At 47.7% G+C, this 27,222-nt stretch overlaps 1 protein-coding gene across 1 annotated transcript; it reads left to right on the top strand.

The window, feature by feature from the left end:
* Positions 1-9,555: 9,555 nt before the first annotated feature.
* LOC131094590 (zinc finger protein 239-like) lies at positions 9,556-15,811 on the top strand. The gene is made up of 3 exons (XM_058042248.1): positions 9,556-9,630; positions 9,761-10,060; positions 15,209-15,811. Exons 1-3 carry the CDS (start codon positions 9,556-9,558, stop codon positions 15,809-15,811), a joined length of 978 nt encoding a protein of 325 aa, XP_057898231.1.
* The last annotated feature ends 11,411 nt before the right edge of the window (positions 15,812-27,222 follow it).

Consider the following 27,222-nt stretch of genomic DNA (forward strand, 5'->3'; position numbering starts at 1 on the left):
CCCTTGTTTATATATTTTCTAAGCTATTTAATTAAAATTGTTTCTACTTTTAATATTGTTTGTCCTTTTTATGATGGGATAATTGGGCAAACATAACACCCTGAAGACCTTCATCAGGTCGCTGTAATATTTGGTGACCCCTCGTGTCAGAGCAAAAATTAATTTGATAAGACCAGAGGAGCAAATTGCTTCATTGTGTAAAATCCTGTATGTGTAGCATTTGATGGTGGCTTTGAAGCGACCACAGAAGTGGATTTAAGCCAGGAGCTGAACAACTGAAGATCCTGATTTGGACATAGTTCACAGCCAAGGCTGACCACAGGTGAACCTTCTTATGGAAAATCTTCAGGATGTTCGAAAAGAGGAGCAGAACCGTGGAGCAGGCCAGAGCATGCTGAACTCTTTCAAAAAGCACTGTTGGCTTTTCTTTTCCTGATGAACCCGCCCTAGAAGTTTGGGGCTGTTCGTATGGGGGACACATGCCTTGGAGGAAGAGGTTCAGTTCTCTCCTTCAGAGGAAAACCTTATTGCCCTCTGGCAAAGATGGTGTAGAGAGGATGGATTTTTCTTGTCAAAAACAAATCTCTGTGAGTTCTTTCCATGGGCAAAGCTTTTGGGTTCTTTACTGATGTCCTATATGCCTTGGATGTTTTCATGTGGGAATGCATGGACTCTATTTTGCATGGACTCATTTGGGGTCAGGGGTGCGACTTCCCTCCTGTCTACCCAGCATTTAGAAAGCTCTTCCCAGTTTTGAAATGGAGAGCAGCTGTTTTTCCATGGATTTCTATGGGTTGTCTCCATTTCCCCCAAATTCAGCGGGAGAAGACGCAGTGGGGGATGACATTCTGCTTCCCAGCCCCCACTGCTTCACGTCAGGGGGGTATGAAACTTTGCCGCGCGAAGTTTTTTTTTACTCTTTCTCTGGCGCATGCGCGGATGGAACCTTCTCTTTCCCCCCACCTTCTCCCCCGCTGTTGCCCGATTGATAAATGACACAAAACTCGGATAAGTTTTGTGGGTGCTTTATTAAGGGCCCGGGGAGCTTGGGGGACTCATGTCCCTAAAACCCGAGCCCCCAGATTCACGTATTCACATGTTAGCATTCTTACTTTCCTGCACTAGTTTAATTATTTATTAAATCCCTAAGACTACCTGCTAGGTTACACACAAATCTCAACACACTTTTCAACGGCTACAAAACTACTTTTTAACAAACCAGTTCACACACAACTCACTATAATTAAATATTTTGCTAAATTTCATTTCTTTTCTGACATTTCCCCCCTTTTGAGCATCCTTCAGTCCTGCTGCAAGGATGCTCAATCAACAGTATTGACAGTAACATCTTCATAATGAGGTGGGGAGTGTTCTTCATTCTGCCGCCTGCGGGTCATCGCCTTCAGCAACCGGAGAGATAGCCTCTTTTCCTTTTCGATCACACCTAAGAGGCATCTATATACAATCCATATAGTCACTAAAAATACTAAAAACATTAGTACATACTGTATAGCAGACATAATCCAGCCAGACAGGTGAAGCCCCAAAGAATCAAATACTGCTCCTATCCAATTATGCTGTGCTTCCCTTTCAATTTCCTTGGTTTTTGTTTCCACTTCTGCCAGTTGAGAAATATCTTCCTCAACTTCAAGTGTAACATTTGGAATGTGTACACAGCAATGATCTATTCTCCTACTCAGGTAACCACAAACTCCATGCTCTTTTAACAGTAGCAAATCCAATGCCATTCTATTTTGTAGGGTCATTCTTGATGTAGCTTGCAATTGCAAATTTAGATCTTTAAATCCCTTCTTAGTAGCTGCTGCCAACCTTTCTGTCTGTCCTAACAAATTGTTGAGCATTTCCCCGTTTCGATATGTCACTACCGGAGGGAATAATGACTCCAATATCCATCCAAATTGTACTCCTGAGCCAGGTTCATGCCACTGCTCCTCTAGGGATTCTTCCCTCTTTCTGAGTCCTTTCCTTTGGATCAATCTATTCTGTTTCCAGTATGGACACAATGTGGGAACCCCTAGGGTGATTTGTGTTACTGATCCATCTAGAGGTAGATGTGTGGTCCATTGTCCGTGTCCCAACACCCAGACTAAATTTCCAGGGCTATGCATAGTAGTATATCTGCAATCCATAGGCCCATCCATGGACTCTCTGCTAACTGTGTGATCATACCCCCTACACTCACATCCCCACTTTTATGCCATTTTCACCGGTACCAATCCAATTTGGTCTTCCGGTGTATCACATGTAAAAACTTCAGTACAATTCCAATCCTCTTTCTGCAGTCTGAACTCTCAGGAAGATGTAGACGTGGTAAGGGCCCTATAATGTGACTTATTCTTTACTCCTGACCATTGGATGCACCATTGTACTTCCCCAAGGTAATTATAGTGTTCCAAAACACTAGGTCCCCATAATGTCTTCCAACTATTCCAGGTGTCAAAATTCTGTGTGACATTCTGACAACTCATCTCATTTCGTTGGGATTTCGTTCTTATTCGTACTGTATTGCATGGCTCATCTATTGGGGTTGCAATTAAACACCTCCTGGTATTTTGAATCCAACCATAATGATTGGATTTCTTTTCACATTCCTCTCTAGTCATAGCCCGAATGGTCATACACAAATCCCTCCATACATCTACTGGTTTGGGAACTGACTGGCAGGACCATGAAACATTCTTGAATGTTTCAGGCATTTTGGTTACCGGTATTATTCCCCAGGGAATTGGTTCACCTGCAGCCTGTGGTAATGGCAGGCAAGGTGTAATTTTAGTCACATTCTGCATGATCCCAAAATCTCTGATTAATCCTACCACTAAGTTTTCCTGCTCAGTATTTCATTCTATTGTATCATTAACCTCCCGTCTACTCCTTCTACCGTGTCTCTGTAAGGATAACATCATTCTGTCATGCCTCCACCATGCATTTCCTATTCTAGGATTAGTGACAGTCAACCACCCACAACCTTTGCCTTCCTTCTCCCACCAACTGGTCCCGTCCTCTATTCTGTCCCAGGTCAGTTCCCTATTTTGCTTCCACCATTTGACCCAAAGGTTCCTTTGATATCTTGATCTTACTAGGAAGGAAAAATTTATTCTGAGAGGTGGCCCATCCCACATGTCCACTGCCATTGATACTGGATTAACCTTTATGTTTTCAGCACGATCCCTGTCCGTGGCAAAACCCTCATACTCACTCTTTTGTAATCAAAACTATCCCGTATTTTGACCAAACATGTATATTCTCCCGTATCGTTTGTGGTTACCTTGGTAAGATTCAGTACCGTGTTTCCTTGTTGTTTATCCTGATCCCAATCGACTCCCATCTTGCCTCGGCTTCTTTCAGCCCCCCGTTGCCATATTGGAATAACTTCACCGGCCTCAACTTTCTGGCTGTCAAAGATAACACAAGTTAATTGAACATCCATCCCTTCCATGACTGTAACCTTTGTTTCTTCAACCTGTACTAGAGTAGACCCTTGAACGGGTACTAGTCTCATGATCACTAGCAGTAATATAATTAAGAAGGCGGCCACGGAAGATCATCCGGGTTAGAGACACTATCTGGGTTTCCCATTGGATGGTGCCTTCTTTACCCTGGTCTAATGGATCCAAGCATCCATCCCCTGGACCTTGACCGCCGTGTAGGTCGTCATCATCACCTGGTGGGGTCCGCTCCATGATTCCCATAGCGGATCCGTGATCCACTTCTTGACGTACACCTGGTCCCCAGGCTGGATGTCGTGGACAGAATTCTCCAGCATGAGTGGTCTATTCCACTGTAACGTATATCTTAAAGAATTCAAGATCTTATTAAGTGACATAACATACTCTGCAATCGCCTGGTCCCCACTCACATGTACCTCCCCTTTTAATACAGTTGCATGATATGGTTTGCCATATAATATCTCATATGGACTTATGCCTACCTTTTCCCTTGGTTTAATTCGAATCCTGAGTAGGGCCAAAGGCAAAGCTTGAGGCCAGTGCAGTTTATCTTCCTGGCAAATCTTTTTGATTTGTCCTTTCAGGGTTTGATTCATCCTTTCCACCTGCCCACTAGACTGAGGTCTCCAGGGGGTATGCAAATTCCAGGTTATATCTAACATTCGTGCTAATTCCTGCACTACCCCGGCTATAAAATGTGGACCCCTATCTGATGACAATCCTAAAGGTACTCCAAATCTTGGTATTATTTCTTTTAACAAGGTTTTTACCACCTCCTTAGCCTGATTAGTTCTACATGGAAAAGCTTCCGGCCACCCTGAGAATGTACATATGTACACTAACAAGTATCTGTATCCCTGTGCCCTAGGCAATTCAGAAAAATCAACTTGCCAGTAATCTCCTGGTTGTGGCCCGACTTGCAACTTTCCCATTTGTATTTGTCTCGTAACTACTGGATTATTTTTCAAACATACCGGGCACATTGCATTAACTCTTTTTGCCATTGTTAACATCTGATTAGAGATTATCTCATTCTTCAAAAATTTTACCAATACTTCTGCCCCCCAATGACATTTATTATGTTCTGATTCCAAAATAAATTTCATTATGCCGGTAGGTACCACTATTTGTCCCATTGGTGTAACGTACCACCCAAGTTGATTCTTCTGTGCCCCTAGCAAGTTTATTAGTTTTCCATCTTCTATTGAATATTTGGGCTCCTGATTCAGGTATGGGGTAGCCGGATTTGTTCTTATACCAATGCCATTTGAGTCCATACTTCCCGTGCCACTTGCCGTGCTATAACATCAGCAAATCGATTTCCTCTGTAAACGTCTCCTTCCACAGTCTGATGTCCTCTAACATGCATTACTGCAACTGCTTTGGGACTGTGTACCACATCCAGTAGCTGTATCACTTCTTCCCGGTGCTTGATGTTGGTTCCCTGTGAATTCAAAAGCCCCCTTTCCTTCCATAACGTTTCATGTACATGAACCACACCAAAGGCATATTTAGAATCTGTCCAGATATTAACCCTTTTGTCCTTGCTCAAATACAGGGCTCTGGTGAGTCCAATCACCTCTGCCTTCTGGGCCCAAGTTCCAGGTAACAAAGCCTTTGCCTCTATTACCTGATCCAATCTTACCACTGCATACCCGGCATAGCGAGTCCCATTCTCGACAAAACTGGATCCATCAGTGTATAGTTCCCATTCAGGTTTTTCCAATGGTTCATCCTTTAGGTCAGGTTTGCTGGCATATACTTGTTCAATTACCTCTACGCAATGATGCACCAGTCCCCCAGCCTCCTGGTCACTGCGTAAAAACTCTGCTGGATTAACATGATTAGTAGTCCTTATTTCAATATCATCCTGTTCTCTCAGGATGGCCTGGTATTGCAACATTCGACTGGATGATAGCCACTGACCCCCCTTTTGCTCCAAAATGGCCGTGACCATATGGGGAACACTTTCATTTTTGCCCTCAAAGTCAATTTCCGGGCCTCTTGAATAAGAATTATTGTTGCCGCCACGGCTTGTAAACATGAGGGCTACCTGGAACTTACCGAATCCAGTTGTTTAGAGAAGTATCCCACTGGCCTCTTCCAGGATCCCACCTTCTGGGTGAGGACCCCCAATGCCAGTTTTTGCCTCTCATTCATGTACAACTGGAATTCCTTGGTCAGGTCAGGGAGTCCTAGGGCTGGGGCCTCCTTTAGTGCCTGCTTCAATTCCTGGAAGGCCTTCTTTTGCTGTGTCGTCCACTCCAATCGATGCTGCTTCAAGGCCTCCTATAGTGACTTGGCTAGGAGACCGAAATTCATGATCCACAGTCGACACCATCCCACCATTCCTAGAAAAGATCTCAATTCCTGATGGTTACGAGGCAAAGGAATAGCACATATTGCCTCTATTCGGTTTACTCCCAAACGTCTCTGCCCTTGTGTGATCTCACAACCGAGGTAAATAACACTATTTTTGACCAATTCAGCTTTTTCCTTAGAAACCCGATATCCAGCTTGGCCAAGCATGTTGAGTAATTTAATTGTTAATTCCACACACATTTCCCTATCCTTAGTAGCCAGAAAGATGTCGTCCACGTACTGCTGGACTACATACAAGGATGGGGATATTGCTACCTGGGTTATCTTCCATTCCTCCAGCTCCTTGGCCAGTTGGATTCCAAAAATAGTAGGGCTGCTTCTTTCTCCCAAAATCAGGACACTCCCACTCGAAGGCAAAATATTTCCTACTCTACTGCCAGTGGGATGCAGAAGAAGGCGTTTTTAAGGTCAGTCACTGAGAACCATTTAAACTCCTCTGACACAGATGTTCACAAGGTCTAAGGATTAGCAACAACTGGATGTATGTCTTTCACTATTTCATTAATAGCCCTTAAGTCCTGTACCAAACGGTACTTACCACTAGGTTTCTTTACTGGAAAAATTGGAGTATTATACTCCGATTCACATTCCTGTAATATTCCTTGAACCAAAAATTGTTTAATTAACGGGGCTACTCCCCTCCTTGCCTCAAGCTTCAAGGGATATTGCTTTATCCTCACTGGTCAGGCCCCTTCCTTTAGTTCCACCTTTACTGGCTGTGCAGCTTTAGATTTTCCGGGGACCCCTGACTCCCATACCCAGGGTACTACAGCCTGCTCAGTTTCTTCTGGAATAGGAGAGGCATTCACTTCCTTGATCACAAAAATGCCTGCTATTTGTTCCTCAGGTATTTCCAATTTCACCCTTCCCCCTTCAAATATTATTTTCACATTAAGTCGGGACAACAGGTCTCTGCCAAGAAGGGGTGTGGGGCAGTTTGGCATATACAAAAATTGGTGATCTAATTCCTTCCCCCCAAACCTAAGATTTAAATGTTGTAAAAATGGTTGTTCCTCTAGCTTCTCTGTTGCCCCCACCACCTGTACCGTTGTGTCACTCAAAGGTCCCAATCGTCTATTGAGTACAGAATAAGTAGCTCCAGTGTCTACCATAAATTCTTGATCCTTTCCATCTATTTCTAAAACTACCCTTAAATCCTTTTCTAGTCAGCTTTGATTCTGATAGTTTCCCAAAACTAGTGCTTGAGCGACTTCTGCTGGTCCTCCCGTGAATCCTCCCACAGGAGCATTCCCCATTGGACCTGTCCTTAATCCCATGTTTCCCATGCCCATACCTCCTCTAACCAGGCATTCATTTTTCCAGTGTCCCAACTGTCGGCAAAATGCACACTGGTTGGGATCCAACCTCCCCATGTTAGGTGCAAACCCAAATCCTCCCTGAACTCTTGCCAACCCCGTTTGTCCGCTATTAGCTCCTCCCCGACCTCGACCCCTAATGGGTCTTCCTCCTGGCCCTGTCTGTTGCATTACAGCCAGAATACTAGCTTGTTGTCTTTTTGCAGGTTCTTTTTCCCTGTTGTTGTATACCTTCCACGCTACCTCCAGCATTTTATCCAGACTCCTGGTATCCTCTCCTTCCAGCTTTTGTAACTTTTCCCTAATATCCTCTTGTGATTGCCCCATAAACAACAATGCCAATTGAAGTTTTCCTGATTGATCATCTACATCTAAATTAGTAAACTTCCGAGCCATGTCTTTTAATCGTTCTAAAAAGGCAGACGGAGACTCATTCTTGTCCTGCTTGACCGAATACAACTTAGACCAGTTCATAGTCTTAGGTATTCCTGTCCTAATTCCTTCCACCAACAACTCCTGATATCGTTTTACAGCCCTTATTCCTCCCGTAGAGTTTGGGTCCCACTTAGGTTCCTCACTTGGTACCAATTCATCAACTGTCTCATTTAGTTGTCTCAACCGAATTTCCTCACGAGCCTTTTCTCTAGTGGCTCTAATAACCATTTCCTTTTCCGTGGAATCCATTATAGTATCTAATAATACCTGTAAATCATTCCAGTCCAGATTCTGAGTGTTTATTACCATTTTAACCACCCTTGCCACCCTTTCAGGATCCTCCCGATAACTCCCCGCTGATTGCTTCCATATTACCAAATCCCCGGGGGAGAAAGACACCTTTATAGGTATCCTCTCTCCCTGTGGTCCCACAGCTTCCCTTAACGGCGCAATTAACTGTGGCCCCTTCTGCCCCTTCCTTCCCTTGCGAGTCCACCCTGCTAACGGAGTTCTTTTAACACACTCATTCTTTTCACCATCACCACCATCACTATCACTCTCACTAGATCCCGTTTTTATAGCTATATCCGCAGGGGGAGCAGGGGGCACATTAGGAGCAACCGGAACCCTCGGAGGTGCTATACAATAAGACAAATCTTCCTCGACTGAAGGATACAAATTACGTTCCTTTCTTTCTTTACATCCCACACACTCCCTTTCATCATTCACTTCTAAAACCAAAATACCACATTCCTTTTGCCATTCCTCTTTCCGATATAAAACGAAAAACAAATCCAAATATGGTATTTCATCCCATTTCTCATTTCTCCTTAAAAATTGCATCAAAGATTCCATTATCCCCAATTCCAGTGTACCATTCACCGGCCATCCCGCTTCCCCAATCTCATATTCAGGCCATCAATGATTACAAAAATCTATCATTTTACTTTTATTCAATTCTTGATAATACCCTTCACTTTTCCACCGTTTCAATATACAACCTAAGGGTGTATTTCCAGGTATTTTACCATTGGCTTGCACTAAGGTTTTAAAAGTTTTAAAAGACATCATATTATAACCTTTAATTCCACCTTTAATCCCAATAAACCAATATACCTTAAACCAATTTACCTTCTCGCCGTCCTTCCCTAAAACAAACAGGAGGTGAGTTCTGGTCCTGCGTCCTTAGACATCTTATGGCTGGAGCCTAGGCTTTTTTTACCAACCACCAAGTCCAAATCCAATTATCACCTTTTTCCAATATAAAGCACTTTCGGGCTTACCTTGGCAGTTGTCCAACAGGCACGGGGTGTCAGGCACGACCGAAGTCTCCCCGAGAAGTGCTCGGTGCCGGCTTGGAGTGGATCGGGACGCGAACCGCCCCAGCAGCCCTTGGAGTCCTGCCGCGGTCGCCAGAAAACTGTTGCCCGATTGATAAATGACACAAAACTTGGATAAGTTTTGTGGGTGCTTTATTAAGGGCCCGGGGAGCTTGGGGGACTCACGTCCCTAAAACCCGAGCCCCCAAATTCACGTATGGGTGCTTCCCTCTTATACATGCAATTCACATCAAAGTCTCCAAGAAACAGTTTCCCCGTTCCCCTTGCCTGGTCACAGACCCCTTGTGATACATTCCTTGGTTCACAAACAAGATCATTAATCCTCTGCTTATCTTATTCTAAGAGCATTGTATGCTGCCTCCAGACAGGTTAGCATTCTTACTTTCCTGCACTAGTTTAATTATTTATTAAATCCCTAAGACTACCTGCTAGGTTACACACAAAACTCAATACACTTTTCAACGGCTACAAAACTACTTTTTAACAAACCAGTTCACACACAACTCACTATAATTAAATATTTTGCTACATTTCATTTCTTTTCTAACACCACAGGGGGGATGGGAGTGGACAGGCCTGCCACAGCTGGTCTCTTGAGCCCCACCCCACTCAGAGATGGGGGTGGTACCGGTCCCCAAGGCCCCCCTGCCCCTGCCAGCCCTGCGGCCGCCTCCAAGACCTGCCCCGCAGGTGCGGCCACCACTCCGGGCGATCCCGTCTCCGCCTCTCCAGGCGGTCCCGCCCGTGGCTTCACCGGCTTCCCCGCCTGCATCTGAGAATGCAGAAATAGCATTTCCTGCGCCTGCGCCCATGTGGGTAGGAGACGCTCGGCGAAAACGGAGACTCCGCGCCACCCGTGGCTGTTTCGTCGCCGCCCCTCCCGGCTGTGCTGCTGTTTGCAGTTTCGGCCCCTGCTGAGTCATTGATGCTAGGCAACGAAACCACGTCTGCTGCTTCCCGCTCAGAAGAGGAGAGGTCCTCCCTGGCTCCAGCCCCCCTGCCACTTCCACCGGCCTTCCTGCTGCCTCAAGCCGAGACGGTCCCTGTCCCAGATGGTGCTGAAGATGGCGCCGAACCCGCGGCACTCTCGGAGCAGCCCGCGGCTGCTCCTACATCCAGCGTGATTCCCCCTCCAAGTGTTTCGGGTTGTCCCGGGACTGCGCCTGCAGCGGCCCCGGCGGCTCGTCTCCCCTTCTGTGGAGCGGGGGGTGCGCGACAGCTGGGGGCCGGGGCAGTGCATCTGCCTGCTTTCAAGATCAGCATTCTCGGCGGGTTGCGGGGTGTTTTTTCGGGGATTGTCCCATGGAGGCTGCCATCTCTGCCGCCTCTCTTGTGCCCTAGTGGCGGGGGGCAGGTGGGTCCTGAAAGCTCTGCCTTTGGTCCCCAGCCCGGAGGGGATGATGCCATGGGGCAGATGGAAGATACACCTGATGCATTTGTATTGCAGAGGGAGAGGGCACAGGTGGAGGAGACCATAGCTGGTTTGCTGTGGGGAACAAACATCTCCAGATCCCAGATGGGATTTCTGGGGAAGGCTTCTGTTCCCTCACTGCTGGCATGCCTCAGTGGTTTTGGGGAAAGGAAGCGTGTCACCACCCGTGCTGCCATTGTACTGGCAGCAGGGTGCAGGCCTGTGGGAATGCAGAGCCTGTTTCATGGGTTTGGGCCAGGGCCATCACTTGGCCTCCTGATGTTTCTGGGAGTTGTGGTTTCTCCTACCAGTCCTGGCCCGCCCTTTTGTGGGCCAGTTTTGGGGTTCCTGCTCCATCATGGGCCAGGGCCCCCAGGGCCTTTCCTTCTCTGGCTCTGCTCTGCTACTGCTCTTTTCGATTAAAAAAAAAAAAATTAAATTAAATAAAAAAGATTGAAAATAGCTGGCAGCAGCTCTGAAGCACTGAAGATTGCAGGGCCAGAAAAGGACATTCCAAAAATTGTTCAAATTGTTTGAAATTGTTTGAAATTGTGTTATGACTGTCAATGGTTTTTGATAAGCATTGATGGGACTTTTGCAGCAAGTCTGTTTCAGGACCAAAAAGGATTCTCAGATATTCCAAGAGAAACAACTTCAGCTCATGGACTGTTCCTGAAACTCAGCTGCTTGGACTTGAATTCTCTTTGCATCGTTTTTTGCATTTTCTTAGAATTTTAGGATTGTTTTAGTGATTTGTTAGTATTGTATATTTTAGAGGTGAAGAAATTTCCTGTTCATTTCACATTAGCATTTTTCGTTTTAAGTTATACAATTTAGAAAGGTGAGATGTCGCAGACATTTTTTCATAGAAATCCTTTCTTTGGGATTTGTTAATGTTCTGGGAAGCTGAGGCCCCAGAAGAAGAATGTAAACAATTGTTATCGGCTGGTGTGGAATGCAACACATGAAGCAGTGATTGGTCTTCTGTGAGTGTTTGGATTTGCTGACCACTCACAGGAGAGTTTGTCCTTGCTTTCTGCTGGACACAGAACTTTGTTATTCATTCTTTCCTATGCCATTCTTAGCTTAGCAAGCCTCTGCAACTTCTCTCTTTATTCCTTTTAGTATAGTAATAATGTATTATATATCATATATCAATAAACCCAGCCTTCTGATCATGAACCAAGATTCTCGTCCACTTCTCTCACCCTGAAGACCTCATCAGGATGCTGTAATAGACACCCTGTGGGTCCTGTTAAATTGTGGCTGCAGTGCTCCTGGAGTGAAAGGTGTGGTTTTGTTGGAGCAGGGATCCTGTAGAAGGGTGGAGTTTTCCTCTGAACATCCAGTGGTAGTGTCAATCAGCCTGGTCTTCCTCTGGGATCCAGTGGAGTTGAACGCTGCTCTTCTGGGAATCCTATGGGAGAAGCCTGACTCTGTTGTTCACAATCTGAGATTATATTCAGGTAAGAATGCTTGGCTCCTCCCTCTGGGCGGAGCTTCTCACAATGGGATGATGTAATTTTTATCAGTGACACTCAATGGCCCATTAACAGAACATATCTGCCTGGAGGGAGGATTCCTTGTGGAAGAGATAAAGTAAACTGCTTAATTAACAGATGATAATTGCCCCACCTTTAACAGATGGTAATTGAATACACACCCAGCTAAACCTGAGACACTGTTCCAGCCTTAGAAAGCAAGATTTGGTACCAAGACAGGTTAGGGAATGCAACCCTGATTGAAGGCAGAGATAGAATCTCCAGAGCCTGCAGCCAGAAATGGAGAGTTGTGTGATAATAATTTCAATATCTTCTCTTTTGGAATTATTTAATAATGATTATTTGCTTTGCCTATCTAAAACTTTTGAAAATTTTTGCAGATTTGCATCATCTAAATTAGCCTGTTCCTTAAGTTATATTAGTGTCTGTGTGTTTGGTGCTGCCCTGCCCACCAGTAAAACAGGGCCCCATCCTTCCTAAGTGTTACCTGGAAAGACAAAATCCCTCAATGTTCCACCTTTCCTCCTTGTTTTCCACACATTATACACTGATGATGATGTCCTATGGTCTGGGGTATCCCTGGGGTCAGCTAGGGCCACCTGTCCGGGCTGTGTCCTCTCCCAAACTCCCCCACACCCTCAGCCCCTCCCCAGCGTGACTGGATGGAGGGGCAGGACAGGCCTTGGCTCAGTGCGAGCTCAGCAAAAACAAAACCATCTCTGTGTGCTCAGCCCTGTGCTCAGCACCCGGCCCCGGCATTTCCTCCACTCCCACCCCAGACCCCCCTTTCCCACCCCTCTACCCCATGGCCGCCACAGCACCGGCTGACAATAGAAGCAATTCTGTGTCAATTCCAAGTTTCATTGGTTCCTGCACAGCTCCAGATAAGCTGCTGGCATGTTAGAATAAAAGAAAAGTGCAAGTTCAGTATTACAGCGACCTGTGTGGGTCGCAGCTGGTGATAGAGAGACGGTGAATCTTGTATCTTGATCAGAAGGCTTGATTTATTAAGATATGATATATAATACATTATGACTATACTGAATAGAATATAGAGAGAGATTTTCAGAGCTGCTAGCTAAGCTAAGAATAGATAGAAAAGAATCCCAAACAAAGTTGTGTCCAGGGACTCAGTCCCCTAGCTTGCACTGGTGATTGGCCCTTAATTATAAACATAGAAAATGAGCCAATCAAGGTGTCCCTGTTGCATTCCACAGCAGCTGATAATAATTGTTTACCTTCTCTTCGGAGGCCTCTGGCCTCCCGAAGATGCAGAAATCCGAAAGAAAGGATTTCTGTGGAAAAATGTCTGCGACAGTTCAGCCCAATACAGTTATTATTAAAAGGAAGTGGAAGCTCTTAGTAGCTGTCACAAAGGTGACAGGGATGAAGAAAATAATGATTTTCACATTTGGCAAAGCCCTTGAGACTTTGAATTTTGGAGTTATTCGGGAGTTTAGCTACTTGAGCTGGGCTTCCTGAGGGACTTTCAGCAGCCTTGTGTTCCTCATTGTAGGGTGAATTAACATTGTCAGTCTCGCTGGTAACATTTGCTCCCTTTCCTCTAGTGATTTTAATAAACTTTTCAAGCAAGGAAAACAAAATATTTTTCTTTGCGTTTCGGACCCACAACGGCCATTTTTCTCATCAGCTCTCCCATAAGTCACTCAGAGGAAGCTGCATCCAAGTTTCCCAGAGTTCCTCCAGAGACAACCACAACCTCCTCAGAGGAGGGAACCATGCTGTGGTCAAAGTCACTTTGGGTCAGAAAACAGTGCCCTGAACTCACTGTGCCAAAATAATATTGCAATATGGTTAAGAAAATTGCTATAGAGATGCCTCTGCCCCACTTAAGGTGCTAACAAAACCAAATCAAAGGTGGATTTTATTGAACAGTAAATGTGAGGTAGAGAGAAAGAGGGAAAGAAAGGGAAAAGGGGGGAGAGCCAGGGAGTGATCGGGACAGAGACCTTGCATGGGGCAGGGCAAGTGTGACATTGTCCCCTGTGTGTGTGGCCTTCCCGGGGTGGGGGTTTTACACCTGAGCCAGTTTGGGTAAGGGGGTAGGTGTTCACCCCCTGAGCAGGGATTACCCCACTGTTTCAGGTTACAATGCAAGATGTAACCAAATGCATGTTTTCAATCCCCATCTCCATAAACTGCTATAAACAGGTGGGGCAGTGTTCTTTATCTCTTCCATGACTCAGCCCTGATAACACCCTCCAGGGGAGATATCTCCCGTGAATGGGCCATTGAGTCTCACTGCAGGACTGAAAAAATTCCATCATTCCATTGTGGGATGCTCTGTCCAGGGGGAGGATCCAAACATTCCTACCTGGATATAAGCTGAGGCTTGCAATACCAGGAGCAGCTTGCCTACTGGATTGCCAGAGGACAAGAGCTCCATAACCACCACTGGACCTTCAGAGGAAGCCCAGACCCTTCTGTAGGATCACTGCTTTGACAGAATCACATTCATCACTCCAACAGGACTGCAGCCACCATTGAATGGGACTGCTGCCACCACCCTGACCAACAGGGTGTCAGGTTATATCCTGACTCTGACAGTTTAAGGCAGTGTTTCTGTATCATTGCCTTGATCTTCATTTTCTTATTAAATTGTAATTCTTACTTAGACTCTCACACTGGTTTACCTTCAAACCAGTAGAAAAGACAATGTGCGCACCCTCTGTTTTCTTCCCAAAACAGGATTTCCCATTCCCAAGTCTTGACTGGGTGGAGGAGGAGGCTGCCAGGAAGAGGAAGGAGCCCCAGGACACCCGGGCAGGTGAGGAGGAAGTCAGCACCCCTTTCCCCCTCTCACTTGCTCTATCTCCAAGCCCAGCACAGCCCCCGGAATAAAAGACAATGTGCGCACCCTCTGTTTTCTTCCCAAAACAGGATTTCCCATTCCCAAATCTTGATTGGATGGAGGAGGAGGCTGCAGTGAAGAGGAAGGAGCCCCGGGATACCCAGGCAGGTGAGGAGGAAGTCAGTGCCCCTTTCCCCCTCTCTCCTGCTCCATCTCCCAGCCCAGCACAGCCCCTGGCTGCAGGAGAACCCCGCTGCCAATGCTGTCCTGCTGTGGCACAGAGGCAAATCCCATCCTCTCCTTGTCCTTCCTTCCCCAGACAAGGAGCTGAGGATGGAGACCAGAGAGAACAAACCTCCTTGGCAGAAACTCGTGGAAGAGGCAGTTTTGAGTGACTCCACAGTGCAGAATTCCAGTGGGGAGGAAAATCCCCAGAGATCCTGCAGGAGGAGAGGCTGCAAACCCAGCCCAGGGGGCTCTGAAGAAGAAAGACCCACCCTGAGCCAGGAAGGTGGACAGAGCTTCAGCCAGTGCTCAGAGCAGGTGGCCCATGAGCAACTTTATGATGGGGAGAAGCCCCACAAGTGTTTGGAGTGTGGGAAGAGCTACAGGCAGAGCAGCACCCTGATCTGCCACCAGATGATCCACACCGGGGAATGTGGGGAATGTGGGAAAGGCTTCAGCTGCAGCTCTGCCCTCATCAGGCACCAACACATCCACACTGGGGAGAGGCCCTACAAGTGTCCCCAGTGTCAGAAGAGATTTCAGACCAGCTCCAATCTCCTCCAGCACCAGCGGATGCACACCGAGGAGAGGCCTTTCTTCTGCCCTGACTGTGGTAAGGGCTTCAAGCGCAAGTCCAACCTCATCACCCACCAACGCATCCCCATCAGGGAGAGGCCCTATCAATGTCCCGAGTGTGGGAAGAGGTTTCGGATCAGCTCTGATCTCCTCCGCCACAAGTGGATTCACACTGGCGAGAGGCCCTTCTGCTGCCCTGAATGCGGGAAGGGCTTCAAGCACAACTGCAACCTGGTCACCCACCGGTGCATCCACACTGGGAAGAGGCCCTATGAGTGTCACCAGTGTAGGAAGAGCTTCACCCAGAGCTCTGCCTTGACCAGTCACCAACGGAGGCACCGGTAAGGGAAGGCCTGCCAGTGCCCCAAGTGCAGCAGGATTTTGTGCACTGCCCCAACTTCATCCATTATTGGAGGATCCACATTGGGAAGAGCCCTCGTGATCCATTTTCCCTGTGATCTATATGGGGAAGACACCTGTCCCTTGTTCTGCCCCTCCCAGTGACATGATGTGGCATTGAAAAACATGAGGGTCTGGTCATGGCCCTGTTATTACATTCACTCCCACCTCAGGTCATTGCCAGGGGCAAGACAGGGACTCTCTCCCTGAGGAGAAGGATGTCCTTTCCAGGAAGGGGAAATTATGGCCAGGCAGACCCAGTGAGTTGTGTTTTAGTTTTCCCTGTAAACAGTTTTATTTATAAGCTCTGTTATCAATATTGGTTGTATTCCATTTGTTCCTTATCTTCTTGCTGTTCCCAATAAATTGTTCTTATCCCAGCCCGGGATCTTTGCCTTTTGTGCTTTCCAGGAGAGGTGGGAGGGCAGCGAGAGCAGCGCGGTTTTAGCGGGAGCAGGAAATTGGGGAATCCCATTCCTGAACCCTGGCTTGTGGATACTGAGCATCCCAGCTGGTCCAAGCCCTGGTGACCATGGCAACAGCCTTCGGAGTGGGTCCCTGGCTGGGGCTGTGGGAACCTCTTCCCTCTGGTGCCCAGGGACAGGAGTGGAGGGAACGGCTGCAGCTGAGTCGGGGCAGGCTCAGGTTGGATTTCAGGAAAAGGTTTTTGCCCAGAGGCTACTGGGGCCCTGCCCAGGCTCCCCAGGGAAGGGTCCCAGCTCCAGGGCTCTCTGAGCTGCAGCAGGGTTTGGACAGCGCTGGCAGGCCCAGGCTGGCATTGTTGGGGTGTCCTGTGCAGGGCCAGCAGTTGGACTGGAGGATCCTGATGGGTCCCTCCCAGCTCAGCCAATTCTGTGGTTCTGGGATCCCATGAGCCTGGGGTTGGGGCTGCCAATGGTTGCCATGGCAACGGGCTGTGGCTGCAGGCCTGAGCTGGTGTCCATGGCAACCACCCCGGCATGGGGTCTCCATGGAGCTGGCAAGGGACTGACCATAGCAACAGTGGCCTGGTGATGGTTGCCATGGAAACAGACCTCAGCCCAGAGGGGGCTGGTGATGTTTGCCTACTAAGGATCAGATTTGTCACAGGCCCTCAGAGGGGTTCCATGGGGACTTTCCAAGAGTCTCCAGGCTGTTCCAGAGCTGGAATGTCACAGGCACAGACAGGGGCTCCATGGAGACCTCCCAGGGGTTTCTGGGGATGGTAAAGAGCCCTGTGGCCAGAGACAGTCACAGCCATTCCATGGTGACGTCCCAGGGGACCTTGGGCTGAAAAGGCACCAATCTGTTACAGGCACTCACGAGGGCTCCACGGTGACATCCCAGCATTCTCCAGGCTGCCAAAGAGCTGGGATGTCCCAGACACTCACAGGGGATCCTGTCATGGTGAAAGCTTCACACAACGTTTATTAGAGAAACTCCTCTTTGGTCACGAGGTGCAGAAAAGATTTGCAATAGCCCCCATAGATCCCCAAATGTCACCGTTGAATCAGTGTTCCGTGCTTTCTTTTCTATGGAAAAGAACCATCCTTCTCCAGGTGTCCATATCTGAAATTGGGATTCCACCTCTAAAATTCTGTATATCTAAGTGTTGCTCCCAGGCAAGATTGGCCAGTACCATCAAGGCTGGCTGCCCTTGGTCTCAGGTCACTGCCCCTGCAACCCTGGGGCTGGGTTCTTTCCTTCCCATGAAGATCCCTGGGACACTCTGGGGACCACATGGAACCAAGGGGATCATTGTGGCACCACTGGAGCCCATGGAACCAGGGGGCCATGGTGACACAGCTGGGCTTTATGGAACCCAGAGATCATTATGACTCTGTGGGGCCTGATAGAACCATGGAGACCATTGTGAGCCTTCAGGGCCTTGTGTCACCAAGGGGGCATTATGACACCTCAGGGCCTCCTGGAAACAAGGGACCATTGGGACACTGTGGGGCCCCATGGAACCAAGGGAATATGGAGCAGATCTGGCTGCAAGTACTGAGCCCAGCTCAGGTCACGGAACCATCTGCAGGCCCTGGGTGAGATATGAACTCTTTCAGTGCTTCCATTGTCCCTCGAGTGAGAGAAAAAGACAAAGTGCAGGCACATAGAGGAGCAACATGAAGACACCAAGGCCAGTGAAGTGGAGGTTGAGTCCCAGATTGGAGGGATGGGGAGATGCCTTGATCTTGGGGCTGAAATCCCCTTGTAAAGCTCTAGAGAAGGATGTAATTGATACATCAGGCTCTCTTTTTCCCTGTATTGCATTGAAATGTATGGGGACATGACTTGTTCAGCAAAGGCCTCCATGCTAAAGTAAGCAAATGTTGAAGTAGCTGTGATCCCATGAGAAGTTAGAACATTGAAAAAGGGAAGAGTGATGAGATCCTGTGCCTTCAGAGGGAGAAGAAAAAGATCTCTGTTCTCAGAGATGAAGATGATTTCAGAAATAGATGAGGAGAACCTTTGCTCTTAAACAGCTCATCTTTAAACTAACACCCCATAAGTTGACATGGCCCATAAACACAACTGTAAAAAAGCTTTGAAAAACTGGGAGGGATGTCACAATTGCAGATTTTTCTGGGCAGTTGCTATTCATGGAAATTGAGAGCAACAAGAGAAGTGTTTCTTCTGGAGAAGTCTCCATAGCATGAAAGAGAGACTCCTCTCATTAAGTGAACTCAAAAAAGACTATTCTAGTTGGGGTAAACTGACTGAAAATTCTAGGTTTGTCTCTTTATATTGTCAGTAAGAAATAAAAGGTTGTAGGGAGAGGAGAAGTGTTCTGAAAGTTTTGTTCTTATTACTCTTTCTTTTAGTTGCTATTAATGAACTTTTCCTCATATCCTCTTAAAGTTTTGAGCCTGCTTTGCTGTTCTCCTAATCTTATCACACAGGAGGAAATGAGTAAGTATATTCTAGTGAGTGCACTGGTAATTAGCCAACACTGAACCCACTACAATAATTGCTGCATTCTCCAAGAAATCTCAAATTCGTGAACCAAAACCACTACAGAAATATTTCTGATGAACTGCACTAGAGCAGAGGGAAATCAAGGCAGAGCCATGGTTTGTCAGGACTTGCTTGATCCTAATGAGCCCTGTGGTGCATCTGGAGCTGAGCCCTTGAACCTCAGGGTCTGAGAGGAGATTGCACAAACCTTTCCAGGAGTCAAAGTCAGAAGAAAACCCCAAAGTGTCTCAAAGCATGGATGGGTCCCAGTGAGGTCCATCCCCTACACAGGCTCCTCATGGACTCCTTGGAGGACAGAACTGGAGGCCAGGATGGCACAAAAACTTCTCAGAGATTCAGTGTGGGAAGGAAAATCCAAAGTACTTTAAAAACCTCGAGTACTTCAAAGTATTAATAGGCACCACTGAGTGTCAGTACAAAGCTCTCCAGGGACTCGTTAAAGCAGATAATAGGGGCCATGATTGCAGAAACCTCTCACAGAGTCTGTATCAAAAGGGAAACACCAAGTACCTTAAAAGAACTGAAGTACCTTGAAGAATTAATGAGCCCCACTGAGTGGTGTTACTGACAAAGCCTCTCCAGGGACTAATTATAGCAGATAATTGGAGGCCATGATTGCACAAACCTCTCAGAGACTCCAAGGCAAAAAAAAAAAAAAAACCAAAAAAAAACAAAGTCCTTTGAAAAACTCTCTGAGCATTCAGGAGCTTCCAGGGCCATTCCTGAGCAAGGCTCCCCAGAGACTCCTTCCAGCACATCCTTGAGGCCACTGGGATGTGGGCTAGGGGGGGATGCTGAGGGCAGGACAAGGAGCTGACAGAGCCCAGCCTGGCTGGGGCTGTGCCAGGAGGCCCCAGTGCCTCAGGACAAGGTGTCTCTTCCCAGCCCTTGGTGGCACAGACCCTGCTGCTGTCCCCAGGGCACCAAGACTTGGCTTCTCTTTGTTCTCACCTGTCATCACTGCCTCCAGCTATCTGCTCTGCCTGGGGCCTGGGGACACTTTCTCAGTCAGGTCCTTCACTGGGACCCATTAAAAGTGCAAGAAACTTTGGAGTTGGATTCTGACTTGGAGTTCTCGAGAGGTTTCTTCAGCTCCCTCTCAGGGACTGAGCACAAAGCCCCAGAGGCTCATTAAAGTCCTTGTGCTGTGTCTGTGCTACTGAACTGGGCTGGGCTCCTGGCACAGAGGCAGCTCCTAGTAACCAAGACGCGCTTCAAAAGCACATTTCTCTTGATGAGCAGCTCTTCTGCCAGCCCAGCAGGGCTGGGGCACTGCCTGCAGCCACATTGGGCACAGCACAGAGGCACAGAGAGCTTCAATCAGTCAGGGCTGGTAAGGGGCTGAGAAGTGCCTCAGGCAGAATCACTGCCAGCCCTTGGCACAGGAACCTCTGGTTGCAGGACAATGCAGCTGCAGCTCCTGGAGTGATCTCCTAAAGCTGGAACATCCCAATGCCCACAGACACTGTGAGTACATTCTCTGATTGTCTCTTGTGCAGAGCAGCCAGGGGTGCCCAGGGCTGTCGTGCAGAGCAGGGTTCTGCAGCCCAGGGCGTTGTGCTGGGGCAGGGACTCTGCTGCCTGCCAGGGACAGCTGTCAGCCAGCCCTGGCAGCTGCTCCCAGCACTGGGGGACAAGATCTGGGTGGGAGGAGACAGCTGGTGAGGCTTGGAAATATTCTCCTTGTGTCGTGAGGATGATGCATTGCTCAGGACTGCTCCCAGCATGGCATTTAACTGCAGAACATTTCCTAGTAGATTGTACAGGGAGCACAGCAAGGCAGGGGCTGCATTGAAGAGAAAATCCTGCTCTTTTAATCTACTGCTCTGAGTTGCCTGGATGGGATTTGCACATAGATATTCATCTCTCAGTTCAGGTCGAGGAAAAAAAAATTCTCACATTTTACTAAACTAGGAAGTGACAGAAAGCAGCACAGGGCAGCATCAGTGTTGCTTTTCCAGCCTCCTCAGGGTTGCTATGAGGTTGCCATCAGAGCCTGCAGAGCCAGAGCTGCCCCTGGGCAGTGCCACAGTTGGGAGGGGTTTGCAGGGCAGAACTGAGACCCCAGGGCTGGGCTGGGCTCTGGCAGCACTGGCAGGGCCCAGCTCTGGGCACAGGGAAGCAACTGCTGGCAGGGACAGGTCCCTGAGCAGGCAGTGGGGGGAAAGTGCCTCTAGGCTCTGGTGGGATATTTCAAGACCTCTCCAAACCCAACTATTCCATGATTACTTTTTTCACAGGTCCTCTTGCCAAGAAACAGCAAATGTCCAACAGCAGCTCCATCAGGCACTTCCTCCTGCTGGCATTGGCAGACACACGGCAGCTGCAGGTCCTGCACTTCTGCCTCTTGCTGGGCATCTCCCTGGCTGCCCTCCTGGGCAACGGCCTCATCATCAGCGCCGTAGCCTGCGGCCACCACCTGCACACGCCCATGTTCTTCTTCCTGCTCAACCTGGCCCTCAGCGACCTGGGCTCCATCTGCACCACTGTCCCCAAAGCCATGCACAATTCCCTCTGGGACACCAGGAACATCTCCTACAAAGGATGTGCTGCACAGCTCTTTCTGAATTTCTTCTTCATTGCAGCAGAGTATTTTCTCCTGACCATCATGTGCTACGACCCCTACATGTCCATCTGCAAACCCCTGCACTACAAGACCCTCCTGGGCAGCAGAGCTTGTGCCCACATGGCAGCAGCTGCCTGGGCCAGTGCCTTTCTCTAGTCACTTCTGCACACAGCTAATACACTTTCCCTTCCCGTTTGCAAGGGCAATGCTCTGGGCCAGTTCTTCTGTGAAATCCCACAGATCCTCAAGCTCACCTGTGCCAAATCTTACCTCAGGGAATTTGGGCTCCTTGCTGTTAGTGCCTGTTTAACTTTTGGTTGTATTGTGTTCATTGTTTTCTCCTATGTGCAGATCTTCAGGGCTGTGCTGAGGATCCCATCTGAGCAGGGCCGGCACAAAGTCTTTTTCACCTGCCTCCCTCACCTAGCTGTGGTCTCTCTGTTCCTCAGCACTGCTGTGTTTGCCTACCTGAAACCCGCTTTGATCTCTTCCCCATCCCTGGATCTGGCTCTATCATTTCTGTACTCGGTGGTGCCTCCTGCCCTGAATCCCCTCATCTACAGCCTGAGGAACCAGGAGCTCAAGGCTGCAGTGAAGAGTCTGATGACTGGACGGTTTCAGAAACATTAAACTGCTGACCAAGTTCTTCAACTTCTTCTTACTCTTGTAATAAAATTTGTCTTTAATACTTCTTGTTCCATTTTGGAGGTTCTTTTTCCTTCTTTTACTTTAAAAATTTTGTCTGATACTGCTAGGCTGGATGTGACCCACACACACGTCATTAGGGTCAAAGAAGAAAAAGTTTTTATTTTGCATGTTCCCCAGCTTACATACTTTATAAAAAAAGTGATCTTAAATCATTAATTATATCACAATAACTTATTATATTCATTAATGCAAAGTTATTAGCATCAATATAATTGGCAGAAGTTTTACAGAAAATTAATAAGGTCTGTATATACATTTACTTATGTACATAGTCCAGCTTATAAAAATTTTCATGTATCTTTACTAATCTGTTCCCATGCTGACCACCTTGTCTTCCTTGCTATGGATAAACTCTAAAATAATCAATTGTTACTTCTTCTATTAACTCTGCTTTGCTTGCAGGCTAGCTGTAAAGCCCTTCTTATTGTCCACAGAGAAAGGCCATTGTTTGTGCCATTCCTCATTTTGTTTCCCTCCACCTACCCTGTGACCACAGACTGTGTCAATGAGGGTCTGTGCTGTACATGGCTTCAAAGTAACTAAAAGATCTCCCAGCAGAGTTTTCAGCCTGTGACTCGTGTGTTCAAAGAGCAGTTCTGGACAGAATCGGGGCAGGAAGGTTTTGGGGGACCTTGGCATCTATGCTGGGCACTGAAGGTGTTTTCCTTTGCTCTGAGGCTGCCTGCTGTGGAAAGTGGATTTAATGTCCAGCAGAGAAATTACTTTTGCATTTGATGGAGCTGTGCCTCCCCTTGGCTTTGTTGGCTGACAAGAAATGAACATCCCTCTGTGTCTCGGGCAGCTCCTTCTCCAAGGAAAGCAGGTGGGAGTTGGAGCCAAGGAGTTGAAAGCTGCAGGTGCAGCCTGGGCTGGAGGGAGCTCAGATTTGCACAAGGCTGCTCTGAGTGCCGGGGCTTGGATGGGGGAAATGGTGGGCTGGGGATAGGGACAGAGCCTGATTGATTGTCAGTGATAAAGGGTCTTGATTTTCATATCTATTCAAATTGCATGAGGAAGTTCTTGGATTCAGTGTCAATTGGAGACTGCACATATCAATAAATTAACAGGAAACTAAACTAAACTTGACCTAAAAAAATATTTTCTGGCTGTCTTTTCAAATATCACGTATTCTCTTTGAAGACACTACTGAGAGCTCTTTAACTAAAATATTTTTTGTAACTTTAATAAAAATATTCCCAGTGGCTTGGCTTGTTAAGGTGTTCTGAATGTTAATGAGCCCTGGGACATTGAATTCCTGCACTGATAGAGCTGAAGGCTGAACAAGCCTCTGAAGCAGGAAAATTCAGCAGTAGCCTCTGCAAGTTGCTGAGGATGTCAGCAGTCCCCACTGAGGCCATCCCTGCCCAGAGACTGTGGGGGAATGGGCAGACAAGAAGAGTGTCCCTAGGGCCAGGGCAGCACAACTCAGAGGCACCAGTGGCTCCAGCTGGGCAATGGAGTGTGCAATGTGGCTGGGAAAGCCCTGCCTGGGCTGTGCCAAGCAGGACAGACAAGCCCTGATCCCCCATTCCCCAAACAACTCTCTCAATGAGACATTTAAAAGGAATTACAATTGTTTGTGTACTCTGACTTGGAGCACTGGAGAAATACTGACAAGAGATACTCAGGAGCTCAAAAGAACACATCAGTCTTTACTGGTAATTTTAGAGATTTAGGGAACCTTGGCAAAGGGTTTAATATTATATTCAATTTAAAAAAAAAACAAACCACTTATCAAAGCTTTAAATTGGACCATTCAACTTCACAAACTCTAAGCCTGCTCAGTTTTAACATACTTAAAATTTGAAAGAGAACACAAATAGAAGAAATAGACAGAGAAAAAAAAAGAAGATTTAAAGAAGCTTACACACAGCTACCAACTCCTGGATTCCAGCAATGTTCAGATGGATGTTTCAAGAGGAGGTAGGGTCAAGATGTGTGCTTGCCTTGTGGTCAGCCTTCAATATCCCTTGGTCTTCCTGGGCCCTTTCCCCAGGTGGGAATTGGGCTCATTTGGTCCCTCAGGAGCTGGACTGGGGCTGCAGAGGTGGCTGTGGAGCATTGCCTGTGCTGTGCCAGGGACTGGCAGCAACTGCTGGGCTGGGATAGAGGCTCTGGGGGGGATTGGGGTTCCAGGGAAGGGCAGGGCTGGGGTTGCTGGGAAGTGCAAGGCTGGACCTGCCCCTTCCTCCCTCACACATGAAATGTCTTGAGCCAAGAAACTCCTCCAGTCTGTCACAATAGGGAATACTGGAGGTGAAATCCAAATTCTGCTGATGGGCACCTAGATAAGAAGGACAGTTCCTTAGGAATGAAAACCCCAGTTCTCAGTTTATTTCTGGTTTGATTGTCTGGATTTGGTTTGGTTTTGTTGTTGCGTTATTTCCTTGTTGTACCTGAAGTGTCCAGACAGGAGCAGATTGACTCTTGCCAAGGAACTTTGTGCTGCTATCCCTTTAATATTAAATCTGGTTTTTGCTGCTCCCTTGTGGGGGATTTTTTCAGCTCTCTCAAGTCCTCATTAATAACAGGGTGAAGGAGCCCTGGCCCAGGCTCTGGCCCTTGGGGACATGGGGACATGTGACATCACAGGAGGCAGCGTGACATCACAGGGGAGGTCACTCTGCCCCACCCCCCCTCACAGTTCCCCCCAGAGCAGTCCAACCTTGCTCATGCACAGCGGGGTCCCCTGCCCCCTGGGTCCTCCCCACCCCACAGCCTCCCCCAGAGGATGTTCCACGAGATCGACCCCAGAGCCTGACACGGGGACGGGCAGCTGGGGCCCTGGGCGTGGCACAGGGGGACAGGGACCCCCCAGCAGCGTCCCCATGTCCCCCAGGGCCAGAGCCTGGGCCAGGGCTCCTTCACCCTGTTATGAATGAGGACTTGAGAGAGCTAAAAATATCCCCAGCACGGGAGCAGCAAAAACCAGATTTAATATTAAGGGACAGCAGCACAAAGTTCCTTGGCAAGAATCACTCTGCTCCTGACTGAACACTTCAGGCACACCAAGAAAACAAAGCATCAACAAAACCAAACCAAATCCAGGCAATCAAACCAGAAATTAAGCAAGAACTATCCCTGTGTGTGAGTGTGTGTGTGACACAAGGACAGTGAGGGCAAGGATAAAAGGAATATGTCCTAAAAGCTTAACAGAGCTCAAACTTAACAGGACTTAACATAAGCTTGACTGATACTTTAAACTTGACAATTTAACAAAAGAACAGCACTTAACACTATTTCACCTGACTTGTAACCTATGAGTTTGCAATTTAACAGAGGAACGACATTTAACAGTATTTAACTTAGCTAATAACCTAAACTTAACAACTTCGCTAAAGAACAACTCCAAGCAGCACTTAACTTCAGTTAGACTTTGTGACTGAACCTTACCTACACGCCTGACTGACTCAGCTATCCAAGGCCCACAAAGCCCTCAGAGAGCAGCATTTCTGCCACATTTCCTCAGCACAGACACTCCTGTGTGCACACAGACACAAAGAGTCAGTGCAAGGCACCTGTGAGAAATTCCCCTGAGGGCAGGAAATGCTCACTGCGGATGCTTTGGCATCTCCCCAGCAGGCAAAGGGCTGAGCCTGGAGGAGTGGCGGGGTCGGCCCAGGTTCCTTCCTTGTTCAGGATCCCCGAGTCCAGCAAACGGGAGAGTTCCCGGCTGGGAGAGGCCCCACTCAGAGGGAGTAGATGGCCCAGGAGTGTCACTATAGGACACGAAAGAACACAAGCTCACATAGTTGTTCTCAAGGTGAAGACAAAAGGGGAAGTCTATTTTCTGACTCCAACATTTACAGTTTTCCAAAAGTGACAGTGGATTGGAGGGTCACAGTCCCACCTCTCCAATGACACTGGTCAAACAACAGTCCATCAACTCTCTCCTCCTCCATAAAGAAATTCAAAGCAATGAGTTATTTACAGAAAGTGTGTGAGAAAGTTCACTACAAGAATGTCAACATCAGAAGGCTTAGAAAATCTTAAAAAACCAGGGCGACATCTCACCCTTTTCCGTTTAAAAAAGGAAAAAAAGAAAATGAACAATATGAAAAAGAAAACATGAACACTGTTCAGGGTCCACTTGTGGAGGAATCATCAGAGTGATCACTCTCATCATCTGCATCTGAGACATCACTCAATGATTCACCCGCTTGATGCCTTTCAGCTTGGTCACGGTTTCCATCTTTCTCATCGGCTGGATTCTGTCTCTGCGGTCGCAGGTCAGGGCGAACAGATTTCAAAGGTACCCTGCGTACCCCAGTATCTGTGGATACACAAGCATACCCACGCCCGGAAGCGATAAGGTCATAGGGACCTTCCCACTGTTTGGTTACTAAATTCCACACCTGAACCTTCACTCGAGGCTGATGTGCCTCATCTGCAGCATGCAAGGAGAGATGGTGATTCAAAATTACAGGATTATTTGAGTTCTGTGGCACAGTGAGATGACTGATTGTGCACAAAGCTTTTGCCAACTGACTGTGTGGGGTTTCACCCTGCATTCCCCATTTTTGTTTTTGAAGAACTCACTCCAGAGTACCATGACCATGTTCTACAATAGCTTGACCAGTCGGAGAATGAGGGATACCAAACTTGTGCGAGAGACCCCACAACTGCAGGAACTGCCGCACCTTTTGCGATGCGTAAGCAGGACCATTGTCGGTTTTCACAGCAGAAGGTATGCCCAGAACGGCAAAGGCCTGCCTCCAGTGGGCAAGGACATCACGGGGCTTCTCCCCAGTGTGAGCAGAAGCCCACATCACAGAGGAGAACATGTCCACAGTGACATGCACATACTTGAGCCAGCCAAACTCAGCAATCTGGGTGACATCGATCTGCCAAAGCTCCAAGGCCCTAAGGCCTCTGGGGTTTACCCCTGACAGCAAAGGCGGAGTAAGTGCATGGCAGTCATCACATGACTCAACAATGTCATGAGCCTCAGTTGGTGTCAGCTGAAACTGCTTAGGCAAGGTATGTGCATTTTGGTGGAAAAACACATGCAATGTCTTGGCCTGCACGAGTGTATCAGGCTGAGGCACTACCCACGCTGGGTTAGCCAACTTGTCAGCCCTCGCATTACCTTCCACTATAAAACCTGGCAAATTGGTGTGACTCC

Source organism: Melospiza georgiana, chromosome 30, assembly GCF_028018845.1.
Source record: "Melospiza georgiana isolate bMelGeo1 chromosome 30, bMelGeo1.pri, whole genome shotgun sequence".
NCBI lineage: Eukaryota > Metazoa > Chordata > Aves > Passeriformes > Passerellidae > Melospiza > Melospiza georgiana.